General features: G+C 41.7%; 1 protein-coding gene and 1 pseudogene across 7 annotated transcripts in view; both read left to right on the forward strand.

Moving 5' to 3' along the window:
- Hectd2 (HECT domain E3 ubiquitin protein ligase 2) overlaps window positions 1–8614 on the forward strand; it is a 96692-nt gene extending 88078 nt beyond the window's left edge. For 4 of the 6 annotated variants that reach the window (XM_029472590.1, XM_029472589.1, XM_021151528.2 and 1 more), the window contains 3 exons: window positions 1846–1961; window positions 3003–3146; window positions 6203–8454. In XM_029472590.1, the coding sequence (XP_029328450.1) occupies window positions 1846–1961; window positions 3003–3146; window positions 6203–6323 (381 nt within the window). In that variant the 3' untranslated portion in view covers window positions 6324–8454. Of the gene's footprint in view, window positions 1–1845; window positions 1962–3002; window positions 3147–6202 lie in introns of all 6 variants that reach the window. The other 2 variants (XM_021151526.1, XM_021151527.1) reach the window with 1 other exon arrangement.
- A 1386-nt stretch (window positions 8615–10000) lies between these two features.
- On the forward strand, window positions 10001–11366 carry LOC110285398 (annotated as a pseudogene). The gene has a single exon (XR_002377052.1). The product of XR_002377052.1 is annotated as a signal peptidase complex subunit 2 pseudogene (transcript).
- Window positions 11367–22154: the final 10788 nt, after the last annotated feature.

A 22154-nucleotide genomic window follows, 5' to 3' on the forward strand; every position in this document is an offset into this window, starting at 1 on the left:
CTTTCTACTATATATAGAGAAATATGTGACTTTAGCTCTTTCTCTCTTCTGCTATGCCTTAAGTTAGGGCATTAAAAGCTCTCTGAGGATATTGCGACTTAGGAGCAAAGTATAGCAGGAGAGTTAATGCCTAGCTCCAGGGGTTGGGGGACATGGGAGCATGCTGTGTCATTGCCCTGCCTACTCAAGGGTCTACCAGCAACCTGGAGCCTATAGTTCATCTCCAAGAGCCTGGTAGACTTTTATGGTGCTTTGACTTGTGTTGGCCATATAACTTGGAGTTAGAATACCATTTTGTAAATATTGTATATTTCTTTCTTTTTTAAAAATCTATTTATTTTATGTATTGAGTACACTGTAGCTGTCTTCAGACACACCAGAAGAGGGGGTCAGATCCCATTACAGATGATTGTGAGCCACCATGTGGTTGCTGGGATTTGAACTCAGGACCTCTGGAAAAACAGTCAGTGCTCTTCACCACTGAGCCATCTTTCCAGTCCTGATTCTTTTACCTTAAATAACCAGGCACATGCCATCATGCTTGTCATATGTCCCTTCTGTTTTATCATGAGAGTCTGGAGTAGCCTTTCTTTTGAATTGTTTTTAAAGAAGAAAGAAATGGACTATCAAAGTTCCATTGGTGGCAGGAGCAAGTAGCTTTCTTTCTGGCTTGTTACAGAGCAGTGGTTCTCAACCTGTAGGTCATGATCCTGTTGGGGGTCTAACAACCCTTTCACAGGAATAACATATCAGATGTCTTATATGTCAGATTATGATTCATAACAGTAGCAAACAGTTATGAAGTAGTAACAAATATAATTTTGTGTTTGAGGGTCACCACAACATGAGAAATTGTATTAAAGAGTCGTGGCATTAGAAAGGTCGATAATCAATCTTTTAGAATACCCTTTGTAATATGTTTACTGATAAGTACCTTTGAAAAAGATGTACTGTTGAGCTGTATCTAAGTTTTATGACTCTGGTAGTGGGAGGATGGAGAAAGGGAAAATAAAAATACATGGCATAGTATTGCCTATTTTTCAGATCTAATCTTAAATGAGAACTAACTCACTGAGCTCAAAGGTAGAAAGCTAGTGAGTGACCCAGACTTTGTCTAGACTATGTCTAGACTAGCAGACTACCCAGGCTGCAGTGCACAGAGCACAGCAGAGGTGGTAGGACAGCCAGCTCAAGACACATCAGTGCTTCCTGCTGATTGGAGAAGAATGAGTTTGCTTCATGCTGAGTTGTTTACTTGGTTTTCTAGCAAACTACTGATTACTGTTGTAAGATACAAACCTTTTGAAACAATACATATTGTAGCAGAAAAACATAAATGGAAAGCATTTTCTTCAACAAAAAAGTAATTTTATTTACTGAGACAGTGTCATAATTTCTATGATTTGATTCTGCAATAAAAACAGTTCAAGCCGGGCGTGGTGGTGCACACCTTTAATCCCAGCACTCGGGAAGCAGAGGCAGGTGGATTTCTGAGTTCGAGGCCAGCCTAGTCTACAGAGTGAGTTCCAGGATCAGCCAGGGCTACACAGAGAAACCCTGTCTCGAAAAACCAAAAAAACAAAACAAAACAAAACAAAACAAAACAAAACAAAAAAAAAACAGTTCAAGTTCATTTAAGACTATCATTTTTTTAAATTTGGTTTTTCAAGACAGGGTTTATCAGTGTAGCCCTGGCTGATCCTGGAACTCACTCTGTAGACCAGGCTGGCCTCGAACTCAGAAATCCACCTGCCTCTGCCTCCCGAGTGCTGGGATTAAAGGAGTGCACCACCACAGCCCGGCAAGACTATCGTTTTGAATTATGGTTTTTGTGATTATTGATAGCTGCTTCGTCCAGAAGAAGTAGAAATCCTGGTTTGTGGCAGTCCTGAACTGGATATGCATGCACTGCAGAGGAGTACACAGTACGATGGCTATGCGAAGACAGACCTGACCATACGGTAAGCTCTGACCTCCATCTGTAGCAGAACAGAAGAGAATGTGGCTTGCTTGTTCATATGACTTAGAATTCTTTTTTCTTTTCAATTTTTTATTAGTTATTTTCTTCCTTTACATTTCAAATGCTATCCTGAAAGTCCCCTATACCCTCTCCCCACCCTGCTCTCCTACTCCCCACTCCCACTTCTTGGCTCTGGTGTTCCCATGTACTGAGGCATATAAAGTTTGCAAGACCAAGGGGCCTCTCTTCCCAATGATGGCTGACTAGGCCTTCTTCTGCTACATATGCAGCTAGAGACACGAGCTCCGGGGGTACTGGTTAGTTCATAATGTTGTTTTACCTATAGGGTTGCAGACCCCTTCAGCTCCTTGGGTGCTTTCTCTAGCTCCTCCATTGGGGACCCTGTGTTACATCCAATAGCTGACTGTGAGCATCCACTTCTGTGTTTGCTAGGCCCTGGCATAGCCTCACAAGAGACAGCGATATCAGGGTCCCTTCAGCAAAATCTTTCTGGCATATGCAATAGTGTCTGCGTTTGGTGGCTGATTATGGGATGGATCCCCAGGTGGGGCAGTCTCTGGATAGTCCATCCTTTCATCTCAGCGCCAAACTTTGTCTCTGTAACTCGACTTAGAATTCTTTAATCACTTAAGTTAAATATACTGCAGCCCCACTCTGTCTTCATTTATTTCTAAAAATAAAAGAGTACTAAAATAGGAATGAATTTAGAATCCCATTGGGAAAAAGCTATATCAGTTTCTTTCTATCAAAGTATAGAGATTTTTTCCAAAGATGCTAAATTCATAAATACCATTTTACTGGCACCGTGTTTAAAAAAAAAAAAAAGACTTTTACATTTTATAGAAAACAAAAAAAATGAGTTCTATGTTATCCATTGTTAGACTAGTTAAATAATGTTAAAAATGTTATAAAATGTTATTTTATTCTACTATCAAACACATTTGTATTAGAGAAATTTTTGTCAGAGCTTAGTTTAGTAGAGTCTCTAAGGATTGCATCATATGTGAATTTCCTTCTGTAGATACTTTTGGGATGTTGTGCTTGGATTTCCACTTGAACTTCAGAAAAAGCTGCTACACTTTACTACAGGAAGCGACAGAGTACCTGTTGGAGGGATGGCTGATTTGAATTTTAAAATTTCAAAGAATGAAACTTCTACTAACTGGTAAAGTCTGGGTTATAACTTATTTAATTTGGTTGGTTGGTTGGTTGGTCGGTCGGTCGGTCGGTCTGATGGTTGGTTTGATTTTTTGAGATGGGGTTTCTCTGTGCAATCCTGGCTGTCCTGGAACTCACTCTGTAGACCAGGCTGGCAGCTGGCTTCAAACTCAGAGATCCGCCTCCCTCTCTATCCCAAGTACTGAGATTAAAGGCATTGTACCCCACTGCCCGACTAACTTTATTTTTAATGTGTAGCTTATTAGTGATTTTGGAATCAAAAGAGTCTTTCAGTCTGAAGTCATTTTCATGTAAAATTCTTCAGGGTCAATATGACCTTGTAACAGGAGACTGTGGCTGAGAGTTCCTGGAGTGTTGACACATCTCAGTACTAAGACACCCTTCTGTCTCCTTTTAAATGCCTGTGTCAAGTATTTGCTTTGTGGTCTTCTTTAGAGCCCAGCCTGTCTTATAGTAGTGTATTTTCTAGCCCTCTGTAAATGATTTTTATAATTAGGAAATCATATGAGCTTGGGGCTTTTGAAAGGAGCAGAGGTAACTACTGTATTAATACTTTTAAGTTCAAGTCTCGTGCTCCTCACATCTGAGGTGATAAAGACCATGATGTTAAACAGTTTTCTAGTAGTGTTAGGGTAATTAATTCTTGTCTTCATTACTCCTATTCCACTATTCTGTGGCTTCAAAAAAGTACTTTGAGAAGGCACAGCTTTCATTATGATCACCCTTGCCCTACGGCTCACACACTGAACGTTTCTCAGATCCTGTTCCAGGCCTTTCATTTCCAAACTTGAATTGGTTCTGTGCTTTCCCAGTTGCTCCCACCCTGGTGCTGTAACTTTTCGACTCACGCCTAGCTGAGTTAAGGCCACTTTCCTGTCCAGGCTCCTATACAGCTCCTTCTCCATGACGCTGACCTGGCCCTGACGCGTTGGGCATTAGTAGCTTTCTTGTGTCTCATCAGTTCCGTTCCTAGAGTCCATCATTTCATTTTACAGCCACATAGTATTTTGGTTCATCCTTAAAACACTTTGCCTGCCTTCCTCCATTCTTTTGATTTGTTCATTTTTCATGTATGTGCTTGCTAACTCTCATGAAGATCTTTTTTAATGTTGACTTTTCCTGTGACGCCAAAAATTCATTTTTTTAATAAATTTCGTTCCACCTTATATTGCAGTTATTGCACTCTCTTCAGGACAGAGAGGGTAGGCCTTATGCATCTTATACTCCATGTAAGCACACGTGGAATAACTGTTTCCTGAGTGACTATGTAAACTGATGTCAGCGTTATACTTTAGGGACCAGAATAGTGTTGTTCTTTGGTTAAGCACAAATACCTGAATCCAGATCCCTACCGTTCATATAAGACGCCAGGTGTAGCTGCATTAGCCTGTGACCCCTGAACTGCAGTAAGGATGCGGAAACACATGAGGATCACTGGGGCTTGCCAGCCAAGTTCAAAGAAAAGGCAAGTTTTCGGTTCAGTCAGAGACCCTGTTGCAATGAAGTAAAGGCAGGGAGTGATAGGATAGACACCCAATATCTTCCTCTGGTCTCTATGTGTACACATGAATGTGTGTACCACCACACATATATGCACATGAGCATATACCACACAACAAATAAAAATTATATTTTAAAACATAAATGAATATTTTTATGTAATTAAGAAATTTCTACATGAGTCATAATTAAAAGAATGAGAAAATGTCAAGAGAAGGTTTGCATTTGCAGGGTTATTTGCTCAACAGAATTTTTTGGAATATTTATAGCAAAAATATGATTGAATTAAAAGGTAATATAAGTAATTTTAATACAAAAGTGACAAATAAATGCCTCCAATTATTTTTACTTCAGAGATGATTTCAGGAGCTAATATAGCTTAGTTCTGAATCTGGAATGACTCTAGATTCCCAGCAGGGACCTCACATTTATTAAGTATAAGATTAAATATAACTGTCAAAGGCACATGACATCCCACTACAGTGACAGTGTTCCTCAAAAGACAAGGACAGTATTCCGTCTGAAGTAAGAACTGTCATCCCTTCTGTAAGGCACACTATTGAAGATTAATAGGTTTTGTTGAATGTGAGTGGCGATGCTTTTTTACGTCTTAGCAAATGCACGGGTTTTAGGGTCAGACCGGACTGGATTTGAACTTTACTCCTTTCCAGCTTTGGATGCTTGATCTGTTTATTCCCACGTCTAATTTTCCTCATCCATACAGTGGGAATAATAACCACTTTTAGGTTGCCTTGGTTCTTAAATGAAGCAATGCATATCAGAGCATATGCTACAGTTCTTATCATAATCCAGAGACTCCATAAATGGTAACTGACCTAGTATTTGTAAATCTTTTTGTATGGTCTTGCAGTATAAACTCTGATCGTACAGAATTCTTTTTACCTGTTCTCTGGCTTATTCTCCACTCATACATACTGGCTTTGCTGAAAGCTATTATGATGCTGGGGAATTCATAAAAACTGAAGAGAAGGCTCTGCAATGCCTCTAGAGACTCTGGATGAAGACAACAGTGTTATCTGGTAGAATGATCTGGAGGGAACTGGACAGACGGATTCAAGGACTGGATGTTCAGTGTGCATAGAGGACAACAGCTTTGAAAACAGGCCCAAAATGACTTGTTACAACTTTCTGACAGTCGAGACTGAACTATAACAATATTCTATCTACTAGGTATTTTGCATAGATTACAGTCTTACACAGTTTAACATACCAGTGAGGAAACGGAGATTGGAAACACTGAGCAATTCAAAATCCTATAGAAGTGAGGGAAGCAGTATTTAAATTCAGATCTGTCTGACTCCAAACAAAATGCTTTTCAACTTAGAGTTTAATGAAGACAGGTGTGTTGGTTGTCTTGTCTGTAAACATGTTCCTGTTATCTAGAACGGCACTTGATCCTAAAGAAGAGTCATCATAGAACAGGAAAGTAGATCTCAATGTATGCAGTTTTTTAAGTTTCTTAGTCATTTCATGTCTGTTTTTAAGACCTAGTAACCCTTAAAAAGTTATTTTTCCCCTTAGGTTACCTGTGGCACACACTTGTTTCAATCAACTCTGCCTTCCTCCATACAAGAGCAAAAAAGATCTGAAACAGAAACTGATTATTGGAATTTCAAATTCAGAAGGTTTTGGACTTGAGTAACCTGGAAGACTTGAAATACAGTATCTGTATGTAGCACTCAGCTCCCTCTTACTGTGCCTTTAACACTTTCATGCTTCTGTGTCACTTTCTGTGACACTTTCTCCACGCTCACCACTTTTCAAACAATGAGGGTCTTTTTTATTTACTCCGATACAAAATATGTATAGTGAAGGCATGATTTAAAATATATATACATATATATATATAAATCAAAAATTTATTGAGTGAGAGCCTATGGCAGAAACAGGTCTGAGTCCGGCAGTCTTTTTTATAGCATTTTGTTGTTTTCCATATGTAGTTTGTCACAGGTGTCCACTGGGAAAGACAAGTGCAGTGAGAATGCATCTCTGACATGATGGAGCCCAGTGGCAGACGTGTGCTGGCAGCACACTGTAGCAAAGCAGAGAGCTACATTATCTTTACCATAATGCATGTAGCCATATTTTCATACAGAGGTAACAACAGTATCACTGCCAATGCAGTGTACAGGGTCTTTTGATATATTGGTATTGGGGTCCTATAAGATCTTTCCATCCGTTGCTGAAAAGCATGTAAATAACACTGCACAGCAGCCGAAGAATCATGGGATTTTGATAGTGCCATTTACTGCTAAAGATTTATTTTTACAAAGTAAATTTAGGGTTTTAGATGTGTGTACAGCTTTTACAAATCAACAAAGATGATTGTACAAGAGTATTTTCAGACCAATTGGATTCAAGGTTATATTCTTTTAAGTATTGTTAGTCTGCATGCCCACTGACAGTAAATTGGTTACTTGAGTATTCTGTAATGTTTGTATAATGGTTATTTCTTCTTAAAAATCAATATAGTAGAGCAAACTAGACCAAACTAGTCATTGATTACTTAAAATAATTACAAGCACAAAAGAAGCCCTGCTATTTTATATATTTTGATGTACTGCTTATATCTACAATTTTTGATCACCAGTTATATAAAAACACTAATTTTTGGAAAATGTAGGATATTTGACAAAAGTGAAATACAATTAAAAACATTTATGTCAAAATGATGTAGCTTGATATAAAAAAGTAGTTTGACATTTTGGCTAAAATGTTTGTTTTTCACTGGATTCTAAATATAGTAAATCCAAAAGTACCCTTGTTTTCTATTTATAATAAAATAGCATGTAAAAACTGTATTTTTAAGCCCCAGGGATTTTTGTTTTGTTTTGTTTTGTTTTGTTTTAATTTATAGTGAAGCAGTTTTATTAGCATGTCACAAATATTTTCATCTCAAGACTTATTCTTTGATAGCTTTTCTTCAGAAAACTCTGAAGTGACATTTGCAATAAGAATGAAACCAGCATTTAGTACCAGCATATGGCCCATGTGCAAATCATACTTGGCCTGAGGCTCCCCTGAGCTAGGCATTTCCTTGTCGCTGTGCTTTCTGCACCCAACCAGCAGAATTCAAGGGTGCAGTAACTCATCAGCGTCCCATAGTTCCGAAGCCCACCCACACGTGTTAGAAAACCCAGCTTCCCTTCCTGTAATGCTTGAGACTGCAAATGACTACTTTCCCATTTGAGTATACCAAAAGGATAGTTCTTCTTTACATCTGGAAAGCCTAAGACAGCTAAAGGTACAGTTGGTTTGGTGTGTATATTGTCTTTAATCCATAATGCAAATAAAACTGCTTCTCTCTTGCACTGCGTAGAAATGTTTAATGTAGGTTCCTACTAACAAGCACAAAGAATTATGTATAGGAAATTAAGTGTTTTCAGTAAAATGTAAACAAAGTTTTTATTTGTTAGGGATGACTCATGGAAATAGTATTGGTTTGGTCTGCATGTCTAACGATGTGTGTGTATTGATAGCTATGTCACTTTTGCAAGTACACAGGCAAGCCAAATTTTAGGTGACAAAAGTCCATAAATAATGGGAATTTTTGTTGTCTTTTATTAAGTTGAAGTTGATAACCATTAATTGCTAAACCATATATTTATGCTCTGTTTTGGTTTACAATGTAATAATACCTCATTTTAAAAGTAAAAACTACTACTGTTACATTTTATTTTAATCAGCTAGAAAATTCATGTAGCTTTTTAAATATACAACCTATTAATGATTTCTTGAGTTTTTCTATCTGCCATAGTAAATTAAAGCATTGCACAGTATTTATTAGTATTTATAAAATGTCTTGTCCTTTTTTAAAAAACCTATTATTTATTTTTTCTGTATAAGTTTTTAGAAGTCCTTTTGTATAAATCTGTATTGTGTTGAGTTTATTTGTGTACATTTTCAAATATTAAAATTATACAATCAGTCAGGCTTCAGTTCATTTTTTTAAACACTGGACAATTAATTAAAACAGTAAATTTAAAATCACACTGCTCTTTATAAGATATCGTGATTAGGAAATTACTAAATCATACACTTTCAAGAGCTATGTAGTTGACACAGTATATATCGTCAGTTGTCTTAGCATATTCTTGGTATGAACCTGTGTACAATACCTGAATGGTCACATAGATAAGATGTCTCGCTGAATGCATACACAGGAGCAGTGGAATACACCCCGCAGTGGATGTCTGAGGACATTTTGTTGACTGCAGGTAAGCAACTTCATACTGTGTTCTCCTGAGAATCATCCCTTTGGCCTTTTCTCTCCTGCCCACATTGCCTGAGCTTAAGATAGAGAAGAGATAATGAAGAATGTTATGATCGGTATGCAAATAAATGTACTTCTAACATTAAAGGGTTTGACTCCTTGTAAATAACCTGTAGGAGTTATGTATTATGGCTGAGGGAAGAGTGAGGCACAGAGAGACTGAACCTGGAATTCACAGCTTCCAGGAGGCTGGTTGGCTAGGGAGTCCCTGGAATCCCCCTTGACTCCCAATACTGGGATTACAGTTGGCCCTCCACTCTGATGTTTTTACTGTGAACCAAACTTAAGTCTTCATGTTTGCACAGTAAGCATTTTACCCACTGAGCCTTCTCCCCAGCCCTACTGGGGATTTTCTACCCTTGGGTTAAGTTACCTTGTTGCTACAGTTTGAACCTAGATCTGACAAGTGACTGTGTGACCTTGGTCATCCATCCTCAGGGCTACAGTGCTCTGAATCAGAGGCAGTTTAACTGCCCTATGCCTCAATTGCAAAAAAGAGAAATAATTTGTAAGATGGAAATATTCAATCAACCTGAGGTTTTTTGGGAGGATTAAGTGGGTTAATGTGTGAGACACATAGTGCCCGGCATATGGTGGCCAACTGGAAAGGAGGTAAGATGGTATGGCATATACTGTCCTAACCCAACTGGAAAGGAGGTAAGATGGTATGGCATATACTGTCCTAACCCATGGCTTCTCAACCATCTCTCTCACATGCTGGGTTCACCCAGAGTTTAAAGAACACAAGCAACTATTGAAACATACAAAAGGAGACTCTTACTCTAGACACAAAGCTTAAGAATATATATTGATGTCATACTACACAAACGTTTTATGGGATCTTAAGCAAGTGCAACAAGGTATTTAAAAATTTAAAACTAAGCAGTTTAATGAAATTTTTAAAATACAGAAAAAAACTATAGAGATTTAACAATTTTACCAAACACATCTCTACACTAAAACAACACATCTCTATACTTCTGTTTAGCTGCTCTTATGTTTTGCCATGTACTTTTAAAATAAAAAAAAAAAAAATTTAGGGCGGCGTCGGCATCGCAGGGCGGGAGAAGCGGCGGTGGCGGAGGCAGTAGTGGGGCTGGCGGCGGCCCCAGCTGCGGGACAAGCAGCAGCCGCAGTGGTTTGTTGGATAAGTGGAAGATTGATGATAAGCCTGTAAAAATTGATAAGTGGGATGGATCAGCCGTGAAGAACTCTCTGGATGACTCTGCCAAAAAGGTACTTCTGGAAAAGTACAAGTATGTGGAGAACTTTGGTCTCATTGACGGTCACCTCACCATCTGTACCATCTCCTGCTTTTTTGCCATCGTGGCTTTGATTTGGGATTACATGCATCCCTTTCCTGAGTCCAAGCCAGTTTTGGCTTTGTGCGTCATATCCTATTTTGTGATGATGGGGATTCTGACCATTTATACCTCATATAAAGAGAAGAGCATCTTTCTTGTGGCCCACAGAAAAGACCCCACAGGAATGGATCCTGATGATATTTGGCAGCTGTCCTCCAGCCTCAAAAGGTTTGATGACAAATACACCCTGAAGTTGACCTTCATCAGTGGGAGGACAAAGCAGCAGCGGGAAGCTGAGTTCACCAAGTCCATTGCTAAATTCTTTGACCACAGCGGGACATTGGTCATGGATGCATATGAACCAGAAATATCCAGGCTCCATGACAGTCTCGCCACAGAAAGAAAAATAAAATAGCCACTTGTAAAAGCTCTCCTTCTNCTGGATCATACGACTCACTGGTNGGTAGGGGAGGAGACAGAAAGCTTAAGCTTGGTCAAGTAAAAAATGTTNAAGATGCCCCTGTCTAATCCACCCTGGATGAATAGAGTTTCCTAGTTCAGATATGCAGTTGTCCCTTTGATGGCTGTAGCCTCCCTGGTCTGCTGAGTGGTTTTCTGTTGCTTTCCTTAAGAAGCGNTTTTGTAAGAGCTAAGCATACTTTTTCCTTTGTGCTTAATAGTACTTTATGCAGTCTAGCTTTGTGCCATGCAGCGTTTGAATGCTCAGTTCTTAAGAACTACTAACCTTGCTGGGGCACAGTAGTGTTCACCCAGAATCCCAGCACTTCCCAGGCTGAGGAAGGGGGAATGATTTGATCCTGGGCAGTAGAGCCAGGTCCTGGCTTGGGGAGTGGGCATTGTTAACTTGTTGCTGACTTTGTGTTGACCCCTGCATCAGCAACTATTTCCTTAAATCCAGGATACAACTTGTTAAGTGTGACAGCTTTCCTTTACACACCATTTTTGTGGGTGTATATATATATTTGACTTGGGGAGAATTATTTTTTACAAAAATACAAAATAGCTTTTTAATTTGTTTAAAATAGACCTGCCTGTTACTTTTTGTGCTCTTAACCAATTAAAGAAGCCAGTGGCATTTTTAGTTTTATATTCTCTGTTTTCCACTTGTATGTTCCTGTTGATTTGTGCCCTTTATTAACTGCCATTTTCTAAAATTTTTTTCAATAAATGAAAGAAGATGTGAAAAAAAAAATTGGGGGCTAGAGAGATGCCTCGGTGGTTAAGAGCACCGAGTGCTCTTCCAGAGGTCCTGAGTTCAAGTCCCAGCAACCACATGGTGACTCACAACCATCTGTAATGGGACCTGATGCCCTCTTCTGGTGTGTCTGAAGACAGCTACAGTGTACTCATATACATAAAATAAATAAAATCTTAAAAAAAATGTACAGGTGAAACTGCACCTCCCTTTAATACTTGTTTGTTTATTATTATAGTGTGTGTGTGTGTGCGCGCGCGTGTGTGCGCGCGCTCATGCACGCATGTGTGTATAGGTATGTATGCACACAGAACACATGTGGCGGTCAGAGAACAATGTTATAAGTAGATGCTCTCCTTCCACCTTTCTGGGTTTCAGGTGGACAAGCTCAGGTCACTGTCTTGCCAGCTCATGAAGCCATGCCCTAGTCTGTTCCTAATAGTCTTCATCTTTGTTCCCCTTTTAACCTATAGTTTCTGAGAATCATCCTACATCACCTTTATGTGTGGAATGTGTGTATGTGTGTCTGTACACTGGATGCTAGTCATAGTCTGCTGATACTCTGGGTCTTCCTACATTTTTTTTTTTTTTACTCAATACTATCTTTTCTAGATATTCCCCTAATGATTCACTTAGATAGAACCCATCCACCTTGATGCACAGAATCTAGACAGGGTTTCTCTGTCACTCTGTAGACCAGGCTGGCCTTGAACTCAGAAATGCCTCTGCCTCCCAAGTGCTGGGATTAAAGGCGTGCGCCACCACGCCCAGCGCACAGAATACAGAGGTTGGAGGGCTATTTTCATGTCTTCCAGGAGCAAGTAAAGATTTATGTTTGGAAAGAAGCTCAGGGTGGGCATCTTCATCACTCTTAGGAACCCCCACTTCTGCTCTGCCCTGCATGCTGCTTTCTCTAAACTCCACTCCTAGGCTTCAACATCCGAATTTCCCACTGATTCCACACACTCAACATCACCACCATCTCCTTCCCCCATTTCCTCCCCCTGTCCCTCCTTTCCTTCTTCCTTTGTCTGTATAATGGTACCATCTCCCCAGTAGCTTAATCTAAAGCATTCTATTTAATGGTTCCTTCTCCTTCATCCTGCCCCTTTCATAACCTTACCAGGGCCCAGCAATTGGGCATCCATTGTGGATCTATTTACACTGCCACTGTCCCAGTCTAGGCCTTGACCCCTGTGCTGGTTCTAATCTGATCTCTGTGAAAGCCATCTCAAGTCTGTTTGTGGACCCTACCACTGCATTGCATTAAAGGCTTCTCATTGTTCAGTCTAACTTGTCCAACTTTGGCTCCTATGATATCCTTCAGTCCTCCCAAACAATGCTAAATCCATAAAGCCATACTAAGAGCTCAAAAAGGCAAGATGGGGAGAGGGCTCAGTGGTTAAGACAGTTTGCTGCCCCTTCAAAGGACCCAAACTCCATTTCTAGCACCCATGTCAGGCAGTTCACAAGTTCCTGTCACTTGAACTCCCAAGGGATTAGACACCCTCTGGTCTCCAGGGGCATATCATATCCCATGACATATGGGATATATACAAATTTTAAAAATTAAAGAATTACAAAAAAATATTTAAAAACTATGCTCTGACTCAACTTGTGTTACAATGAAAGTGTTAAGAAAAAAAAAAAGCCTATGCTTGAGCATGCCAGAACCTTGAGAATAAAGCATTAAATGTGCCCTCTTCCTCCATCCCACTACATGACAAAATTTTGAGTATATGAATTCTAAACATAATAAAGAAAAGTAAAACCATTGAAAGACAAAGAAAACCTTGTCTGGGACCAATGGAATGGTCTTCTCCTGGTAGCTGTCCACTATTGGGCCAGAGTGTGAAGATAGGTTTTGAGTTCCATGTCTCACTAGAGCCACATACCCACCCCCACCCCAGATCCTAGTTACATAACCACGAGAACAGATCTCAGTGTCTCTAGCCTCCGTGGCTTCTGTACCCACCAGCAGCCAGCCACCCAGATGGCACTGCCTTCTCTATCTCCACATATCTACCATTCCTCACCTACCTATATACAACGATATACAATGTGTCTGCCATCCATCACTGTGCACTACTGAAAGGCATGGATAATTCCATAGTCAAGGGTATTGACTATGTTACATCCCAAACCTGGTCTATTATTAAAAGGAGGAGGGACGATTTTAGTCTCCTCTTTGTTAGAATGAGAACTTAATTTCTTCCTTTATGATCGCTGCCCATATCAGGGCTGGTGCTTGTTATTGATAACAACATAGTAGCATTGGACTACATTTTAAGGGAGTTTAGATCTCCACACAAGAAAGCTGTCCCAGGACTTGTTCTTCTGCCTAACCATCTGATCCAAGGCTCTCTAATTAAGCCTAAGTCTAGCCATAGTCAGCACTTGAGTGTCCACTCATACCTGCCAATGATCACTCATATTTAGAGATACATATTTCTCTAACTCCTCCATTTGTGCCTAAAGAGATAGATGAGAAAGGAGGAGTAGTCAGGACAGATCAGCGGAACTAGCAAACACATGGCCAAAACTCAGTGACTGTGTACAATATATGCTCATTTCTAACTCAGAAAGAATTCTGGAAGGATGCTCAGGTTAGCAGGCTGTCCTTAGTCTCCAGCTACCTCCATCCTATGGGCCTACCATGGTGTAGAGCATCATTGAAGTCCATATCCAGGAAACGAAAGGAGAAGGCATAATCCACCTACCCAGGAGAGTTCTGAGGCCAAGCCCCAAAGAGCAAGTACCACTTCCATGTCCACTGCACTGGAGCCAACTCAGTCCCTTGGGATTGTAGGCTGAATGCTCAGGAAGGAGACACTCCAGTTGGTCTGGGGAGACACAAAGGTAATAGATATCAAGGTCTGTGAAAAGACGGCGATAAAAGAATAAGGCAGCCCTTGCAAGGCTGACATGGTTAGGAGCTGAGACTCCACAGCTGAAGACCATGACAAGGCTGCCTGATACCACACACCTATGAGAGCACTTTTAAAAAATAACTTTATATCGATTCTTTGTGAACTTCACATCGTGCACCCCAGTCCCACTCATCTCCCCATTCTTTATATCCACCCTCTACCCTTGCAGACTCCCCCATCCCTGAAAGAAAACAACAAAAATAAAAGCAGACAACAAAGCAAACAAACCAAAACAACAGCAACAGCAACAAAATCTCTCCCTAGGAAGTGCTCTGTCACGGTGTGTCACACAGACCTTTGCCCAAACAGCTTTACTTGCAAATGTCCATTGCAATGAGTCTGATCTGCTTCAAGGCCTCTGGCTTCTGCTACCCTATCAATACTGGATCCTCACCAGGACTCACAGGACTATCGTTGCCCTGTGTCATGGAGATCCTGCAGGACTGGTCCCTTCGTGCACTCCTACAAATTATAGATGGGGTAGATGTTGGGGTGGGCCAACTCAAAGCCCTGGATCTGTACCTGGATGGAAGCTAAGTTGGTCAGCTCACCAGCTTTCCTGTGCCATTGACACCAGAGCCAGCTCTCCGGTACTGCCCCAGCTCTCCAGCACTGCCCCAACAAGGGGCAGGGCCAGCTCTCCCTTTCTCATGCCATCTGGGGCTGGCTTTTCCTCACCCATGCCACAGTTCTGCTGTGCTGCCCAGACAAAGTGCAGGGCCTCTTCTCCCAAGAGTTGCAGCCAGCAAAGGATGGGGCCAGCTCTAAGCAAGACTTCCTTGAAGGGTGCCTTGGATGCACCTGTGCACATCTCCCAGGCATAGCATACATGGCTGTGAAGGAGTCAAAATGTTGTCTAGCTGTACATGTAACTTGAGGAAGAAGTAGAGTTTGATGACAACTAGAAATCAGAATCTCAGCCATATCCCCAAAACTGATTTTACAAAGGTCCTGTACTTGGAGTTCCAATGATCTTAGAACAGTTCTAAACCTATGAGTGAAAACCTCTTTGGGGCCACGTATCAAATACCTTACTTATCAGATATTTATATTATGATGTAAGACAGTAGCAAAATTACAGTTATAAAACAGCAACAAAATAATCTTATTGTTGGTGGTCACCACAACATGAGGAACTGTAGCAATTGCAGCAAGGGTGAGAACCACTGATCTAGAAGTTACTTGGGTCCTCATGTAGACACCTTCGTTTACTGCCTCTCCTCTGTGAGGATGCTCAGTAGGCCAGAGAGATGGGGATCAGCAACTTAAACCTAGCAGTAACATCTGTGACCTGCCCATTCATTCAATGAGGTCTGCCTAATCAATGCAGTTTCCATCTTCAGTTTTGTTGTTAAGATTTTTTTTTGAGTGTATGAACAGCTCCAGCCAAAGCCCAGCTTCCTAGTGCTCATCTGGGAGTTAAATCTGAGAAGGGGAAGAGACCTCCAAGGTTCTCAGAGGCTATGATCTTTCTTGAGTCAAGAGAAAAATCTGGAAACTTTTAAATGAATGCCCTACTTTGTACCAAGTGACCTACCTTTCTGCTTTGACTTTCACCTCTGAAACACTAGCCTGGCGGTCAAAGGATCACTTGGGAAGTTCTTTGCGTGGCAAAACTTAGGATACAGCTGCCAGTGTTCCCAACTCCACCCCCTGTTGGTCCTCCTACAAAAGCATTGAGAAATCCTAAACACACACGAAGTCCTGACCACCCTGAAGACCAGGGTGAGGGTGTTCCCCCTGCCTGCTGATGACCCTCAGCAAGGAACATGGCACATCGCAGCCTGTATTGATCCAGGACATACATGTTGAAGAGAATGACCCCATCCTGGCTTCTGCCACCACCACCTGCAGTGGGGCCCAGAGTCAAGTCCTGGTTGGGGAGATTCTCCACTGAGTGTGATGATGACCCTGTGGAAGGTTCCAGATCATTTCCCCCTTACAAGCTGGCTAAGAACTAGGAATAACGGCCATCCCGGTCATGCTCAGGTCCTAGCCTACTCTATGAACTTAGGCAAGTGACTTCCAGGGCCTTGTGAGAGACAAGAGCATCATCTTTACCTACCTCCCTGGCAAATGCTAAAAGCCTGGAGTCTATGAGCTCTGAGGTCCTTGAATACATTCTGGAGGTCAGGAAGATGTGCCTGTCATTTTTCTTCTTGATTCAAAGGACCTAAGGAGAGTCCCACAGGGTGGCAGGTCACCCAGAAGGCCAAGAGTGTTGGTTACCAAGAGTGTTAGTTTAGTTCCCGGCCATCAAGAACTGAAAAGCTGTCATGGCTCCAGGCAGACCATTTGAATTTAGATCTGGGTTTGGGGAAGGGCAATCAAAGGACATCTCCACATGCAAGATGATGATCACCATTTTATTTCCCCAGATGATGGGAAAAGATGAGAGCTGTACCCAAGCTGTGCTAATACACAGTGTGGGCTGAACCCAGAGTGTTTCTTTCTCTGGTCTAACTATTCCTAGGCCTAAGCCTGGAAATTTCTAGCATCCATAGAATTTAACCTTCCAACCTAGCTGATTCAATCCAACATCTGTTGGCTTCTGTCTGAATTGCTCTGCTTGGCCTCAAACTAACCCTGGCAATCTGCTCTAATCTTCTGCCTCCTTCTTATTCTCTGGTTTCAACTGCCTTTGCACTGGCTCATTCTGTTTTCACCTACAACCTGTCTCTGTAAACCTGTCCTAGCAAAACTGTCCTAGTAAAACTGCTTGCTCCCCCTGTCTCTGTCTCTGTCATCTCTATCTCTCTGTCTCTGTCTCTCTGTCTCTCTCTGCCTCTCTCTGTGTCTCTCTCTATCTCTGTCTCTGTCTCTGTCTCTCTCTCTCTCTCTCTCTCTCTCTCTCTCTCTGTGTGTGTCTTTCTGTCTGTCTGTCTGTCTGTCCTCCCCTGCTGCTCTTCAAAGTAGCCTTCTTTCATGTACTGTTCTCATGAGAGCTGGGTATATCCTATCTCTGACTTGTTCTGTCAAATCTTTCTCTGATTCATCACTTTGTCTGACCCTCAATTAAACATCACTTTCAAACATGGCAGCTTCCTTCTACAAACTAACTTTCCTTTCATTGTTTGGGATTAAAGTTGTGTACTAAGGGCATGTCAGTATTCCAAACAGATCATACTGTAATCTAGAGCATGTCTGCATTCCCCAGGATCATATATACTTTTGGATATAAGCTATCATATAAGTCTTTGGATATGATTCCTTGCCAGAACAGCCGTGCTGCTTGATTAAAACTCCTCTACACGAGACAAATGAATGAAGGCATATCAGTTCCCTATTGCCACTCTAATAAATTATGACACGGCTTAAAACAACACCTATTTCCTGGCATAGAGCTCTGGAGATCATAAATGCAAAATTTGTCTTATGGAGCTAAAATCAGAGTCTTGAAAGGGGCTAATGGAAGCTGTACAGAGACTCTAATTCCTCTCCTTGTTTAGGTCATAAAAGTTGCCTACATTGCTTGGTTCATGGCCCCGTCTGTCACCTTCAAAAGCAGCCATGTAGCATGAACTCTTCTGCTTCTGCTCTGATTCATAAGAACCTCTCGGCTACCACTGGCAACACCCAGATAATCCAGGATGGTTACTCAATCAAAATCCTAAACTCAATTACATTCAGAAAGTTACACTTTCCATGTAAGCAATGGTCAAAGAATCTACAGAATAATACCTGGTCATATTCAGGATTTATTGCTGTGCCTATCCCCAAAAGTATTGTCATTCCCACAGTCCCACTGAAGATACAGTGGACATTGTAATAAGGAGTGCCCATAGTGCCATACCAAATCTTTCCAATTATCCACAGCCTTCCTACAGTATTATCCACATGAATATGTGGTGGCCTTTTAATTAAATGGTATCTGAAAGTTCTTGAAAACTAATTTCTGAGGTTCCTCTATCCCCAGATATAGCAGAAATGATACTGGGAAGAGAAGATATCTCTCTGTGAGGATGGTGCTTGTTTGTTTGAGACTGGGAGACTCATCTAAACTCTTGATTTTTGCTGAAGGATTGGGATTCTCCCCCATCACTGCTTCCTAGCACCATCTTTGCAGAGCACCTGCCACAGCAGTCTAGAGAAATGTAGGTCAATTATTCAGTAACCAGTGTTTGTTTACTTTAGGAAATCCTCAGTACATTTAACAAAAGAAAATAGGACAGTTCCTATTTCTCAGGGTTGAATTCAGAGCTTTCAAAAGAGAAAGGCAAATAAACCCCTCCCCGACTGGAGATTCCTCAGGCCCAGAGCTGGGTCACTGAACTGTAAACAACGGGATTGCCATTAAAGCCAAGGTGGGACTCCTAAAGCCATGTTCTTCTACCAGGCTGCACATGGCCAAGGGAGGAGCATGGTTGTCATTCCTAAGATCCTGACCTGAGCTCCTGAGAGAGCACCGAAGCCCAGATGACAATAACAGCCACACCCAGGCCCCACTTTACTTTGGCCTGGGACACTGATGACCACTAGGGCTCTCCTATTATGAAGCCCTGTGCCATCTGTGTTAGCAGTCTCCTGGGAAATTTGTTAGACAGCCTCCAGTGCAGCCTCATGTAATCAGACTCTTCTTTCAACAGAAGGTGATATGACTTATGAACCCCAGGAAAGACAAGTGTGAGCGTCTTCCAAAATCACCAGGAGTAGTCTCACCCACCATGCAGGGACACACATGCAGAGAAGCCTGAGGTCCATACAGCTCAGGACAGGAAGATTCAGGCACTGCCCCAGTACTCACCAGAGAGCAGAAGCATGCCCAGAAAGGTGGCTCAGCCAGTGCTGAGACTGTAGATACTAATGGCCTCTTCTGCTTAGACCCCTCTGTAGTTACTCCGGTCTTCATACTCTCACCCAACTAGGACAGACATCCAGCAGAGAAGGGTGGGTAACCCAGCTCTAGTGAGGAGTCCAGCATGCTGCTGTGTGACACCCCGAGGGCCCATGTGTCAAGCACAGACTTAGCAGCAAAGCCTGAGCCCAGAAGTCATTAAGCTGTCACTAATGAGTTCCTGTGAGCATTGAGGACTTCATGCAGAAGTTCACAAAGGACAAAGGTGATCTCAAAGCCACAAAGGTCCAAGGCACTCTGGATGGCTTCTTAGGGGAATGACTGCATTTGCAGCATCACATTTTCAATGTCACCAGCCACAAGGCGTTAGGCCATCATCTCCCGTGTCAGTCACTTCTCAGTGCTGTGACAAAATGCGTGAACAGTCCTACTTCAGGGAGGAAGGGGTTATTTGGGCTGGTGGTTTTGGAGTCTCAGTCCACGGCCATTTGGCTCCATTGATTTTAAGCCTGTGCTAAGGCAGAAACTTCACATCAGAAGTGCACAGTAGAGGAAAGCTGCTCTCCCTTGTGGCATCCAGGAAGCAAAGGGACAGGGAGATATCTGGAACAAAGTATGTCAGGGCACACCCCCAAGCTCGTACCATCTCTCAGTAGTACACCAAGTTATGAATCCATCAAGAAACTAATCCGTGATGAAGTCAGCGCCCTCAGGATCCAATCACTTCCCTTGAATCCCTACTTTGAATCAAGCTGTGTTAGTAATTGAGCCTCCAACACATGAGTTGGGGCCAGGGATTCAAACTCAAACCATCATACTTTGTGTATATCGCTGTCTTCCTCACACCTGCTTGAGGTCCTCTCCATGGATCTTGGCAGGAGCTAAACTAGTCCAGGATTCTAGGTAAGAACACCTGAGGGTACATATGTGAGGGAGAAGAGGGACCCAGAGAAACTGGCACAGCTAGTTCACTTGGGGCATCCCAGTGGGCTGGACAGAGAGCCCAAGCCAATGGAGCTGCTCTCAAAGGGCATCTAGGTGAAGGGCTTAGAGTCTGACACTTAGGTTCCCTTTTGAAGTCTGGGTTTTTAATGTCTACAGTCTGAATGAATCCATGGAAAATATGCAAGGGATCTAATGCCCAGTTTCTGAAACTGTGGGCCACCACTCCATATGGGACCATGTCACTGATTGGGGGGTGGGGGGGATTTGACATTATTAAAGTTTTCTGAGGGTATAATGACCAAAACTTCAAAATCAAAGGTGTGCTGAGTCTGAGGTGTTTGTCCCGTGACTCCACGGCAGGCTTGCCTCTGAGCACACACTTTGCACCGCACATGCGTCAAATCACAGAGTACCAACAGACCACAGGGTGCCAACAGATGCCGGGAGCACCTGGGCTCAGCTGCAAGATTATAGCATGTCAGGAGCTGCTGCGTTTTCAGTGCATGTGGGAAGTTTTCTGCTCCCGCAGAAACAAAATGGTGTAATTACAGAAAACAAAGTTTTTTTTTTTTTTTTTTTTTTTATGTTTTCTGCCATCGTTCCTTGATGTGTATCAAGTTAGCATCTCTTTGGAGCCCATTGTGGTACAACTTTTTATTGGACCAGCAAGATGTCTCACTGGGTGAAGGCATTTGCCACGAAGCCTGGTGACCTTCAGTGGATCCCCAGAACCCACTTGGTGGAAGGAAAGAATTGACCCCCACACTTGTTTCATAGTTTATGACCCCCCCACAAACACACACGCGTTCACACACACACCAAATTATTTTAGTAATGTTTTCTTTTGGGGAGGTTCTTTCTTTTTTTTGGGGGGGGGGGTTTGGGGTTTTTTTGTCTGTTTGTTTTTTGTTCTTTTTGTTTTTCGAGACAGGGTTTCCCTGTATAGCCCTAGCTGTCCTGAAACTCAGAAATCCACCTGCCTCTGCCTCCCGAGTGCTGGGATTAAAGGTGTGCGCCTCCACACCTGGCTTAGTAATGTTTTCTAGTTTCCTCGGAAAGCATCCTATAATATTTTCCTGGCTTTTAGGTTAGCTTGAGGACGAATGGACTTCACCAAGGCTTTTTTATACAAACCTTGCTCTAACTCACCCTGCCCCCATCCTTCTCTGCTTCTGGCCCCTCCTTCCCCTCACTGCCCCCACCACATCTTGTTCCAGTTTTAAATTGATGTTTGAATTGTTAACTTAATTTCCATTTTAAAACTATTAAATACTTTTTTTTTTTTTTTTTTTTTTTTTTTTTTTCGAGACAGGGTTTCTCTGTATTGCCCTGGCTCTCCTGGAACTCACTTTGTAGACCAGGCTGGCCTCGAACTCAGAAATCCTCCTGCCTCTGCCTCCTGAGTGCTGGGATTAAAGGCGTGCGCCACCATGCCCGGCTCATTAAATACATTTTATCTTAAGATACAATGGTCAACACTTTCTGAAATGGCGCTAAACATCCTTCTCCCAGGTTTATGACTACATTGCATAAATTAGACTTCTCAGCATTGACAATTAGAAATAAAATATGTTGACTGAAAACTATTGAAGCTATTGTACGTCCTACAGCACCAAGTACAGGCAGGACTTCATTTTTATATAAAATAAATAATGACATTCATCCCATTAATATGCACATGATTTATTATCAGTAAATGTTTAATTCTAATACCTATTCTATGTCCCCATATGCTTGGGAATGTATAAACCTTTCTTAGGCCAAAAAGGGCTATGAGTGGAAAAATTAAGAAGCCCTGTTCTGGTGGATGTCTAAAACTTCAAATGAAGTGCCCAACTTTATATTGTTTTTTTTTTTTTTCTTTAACAAAATAAGGACTTTCAGCTTTTAGCTGGTTAGAAACATTTATAAAACTTTTTAAATAAAAATTAAGAGCTTCTCTTTGGCGTAACCAAGTTGTCAGCAGCAATGTGTGTGCAACTTGGGCTCATTCTTAAGTAAAATAATGAA

This window comes from Mus caroli, chromosome 19, assembly GCF_900094665.2.
Source record: "Mus caroli chromosome 19, CAROLI_EIJ_v1.1, whole genome shotgun sequence".
Classification (NCBI taxonomy): Eukaryota; Metazoa; Chordata; class Mammalia; order Rodentia; family Muridae; genus Mus; species Mus caroli.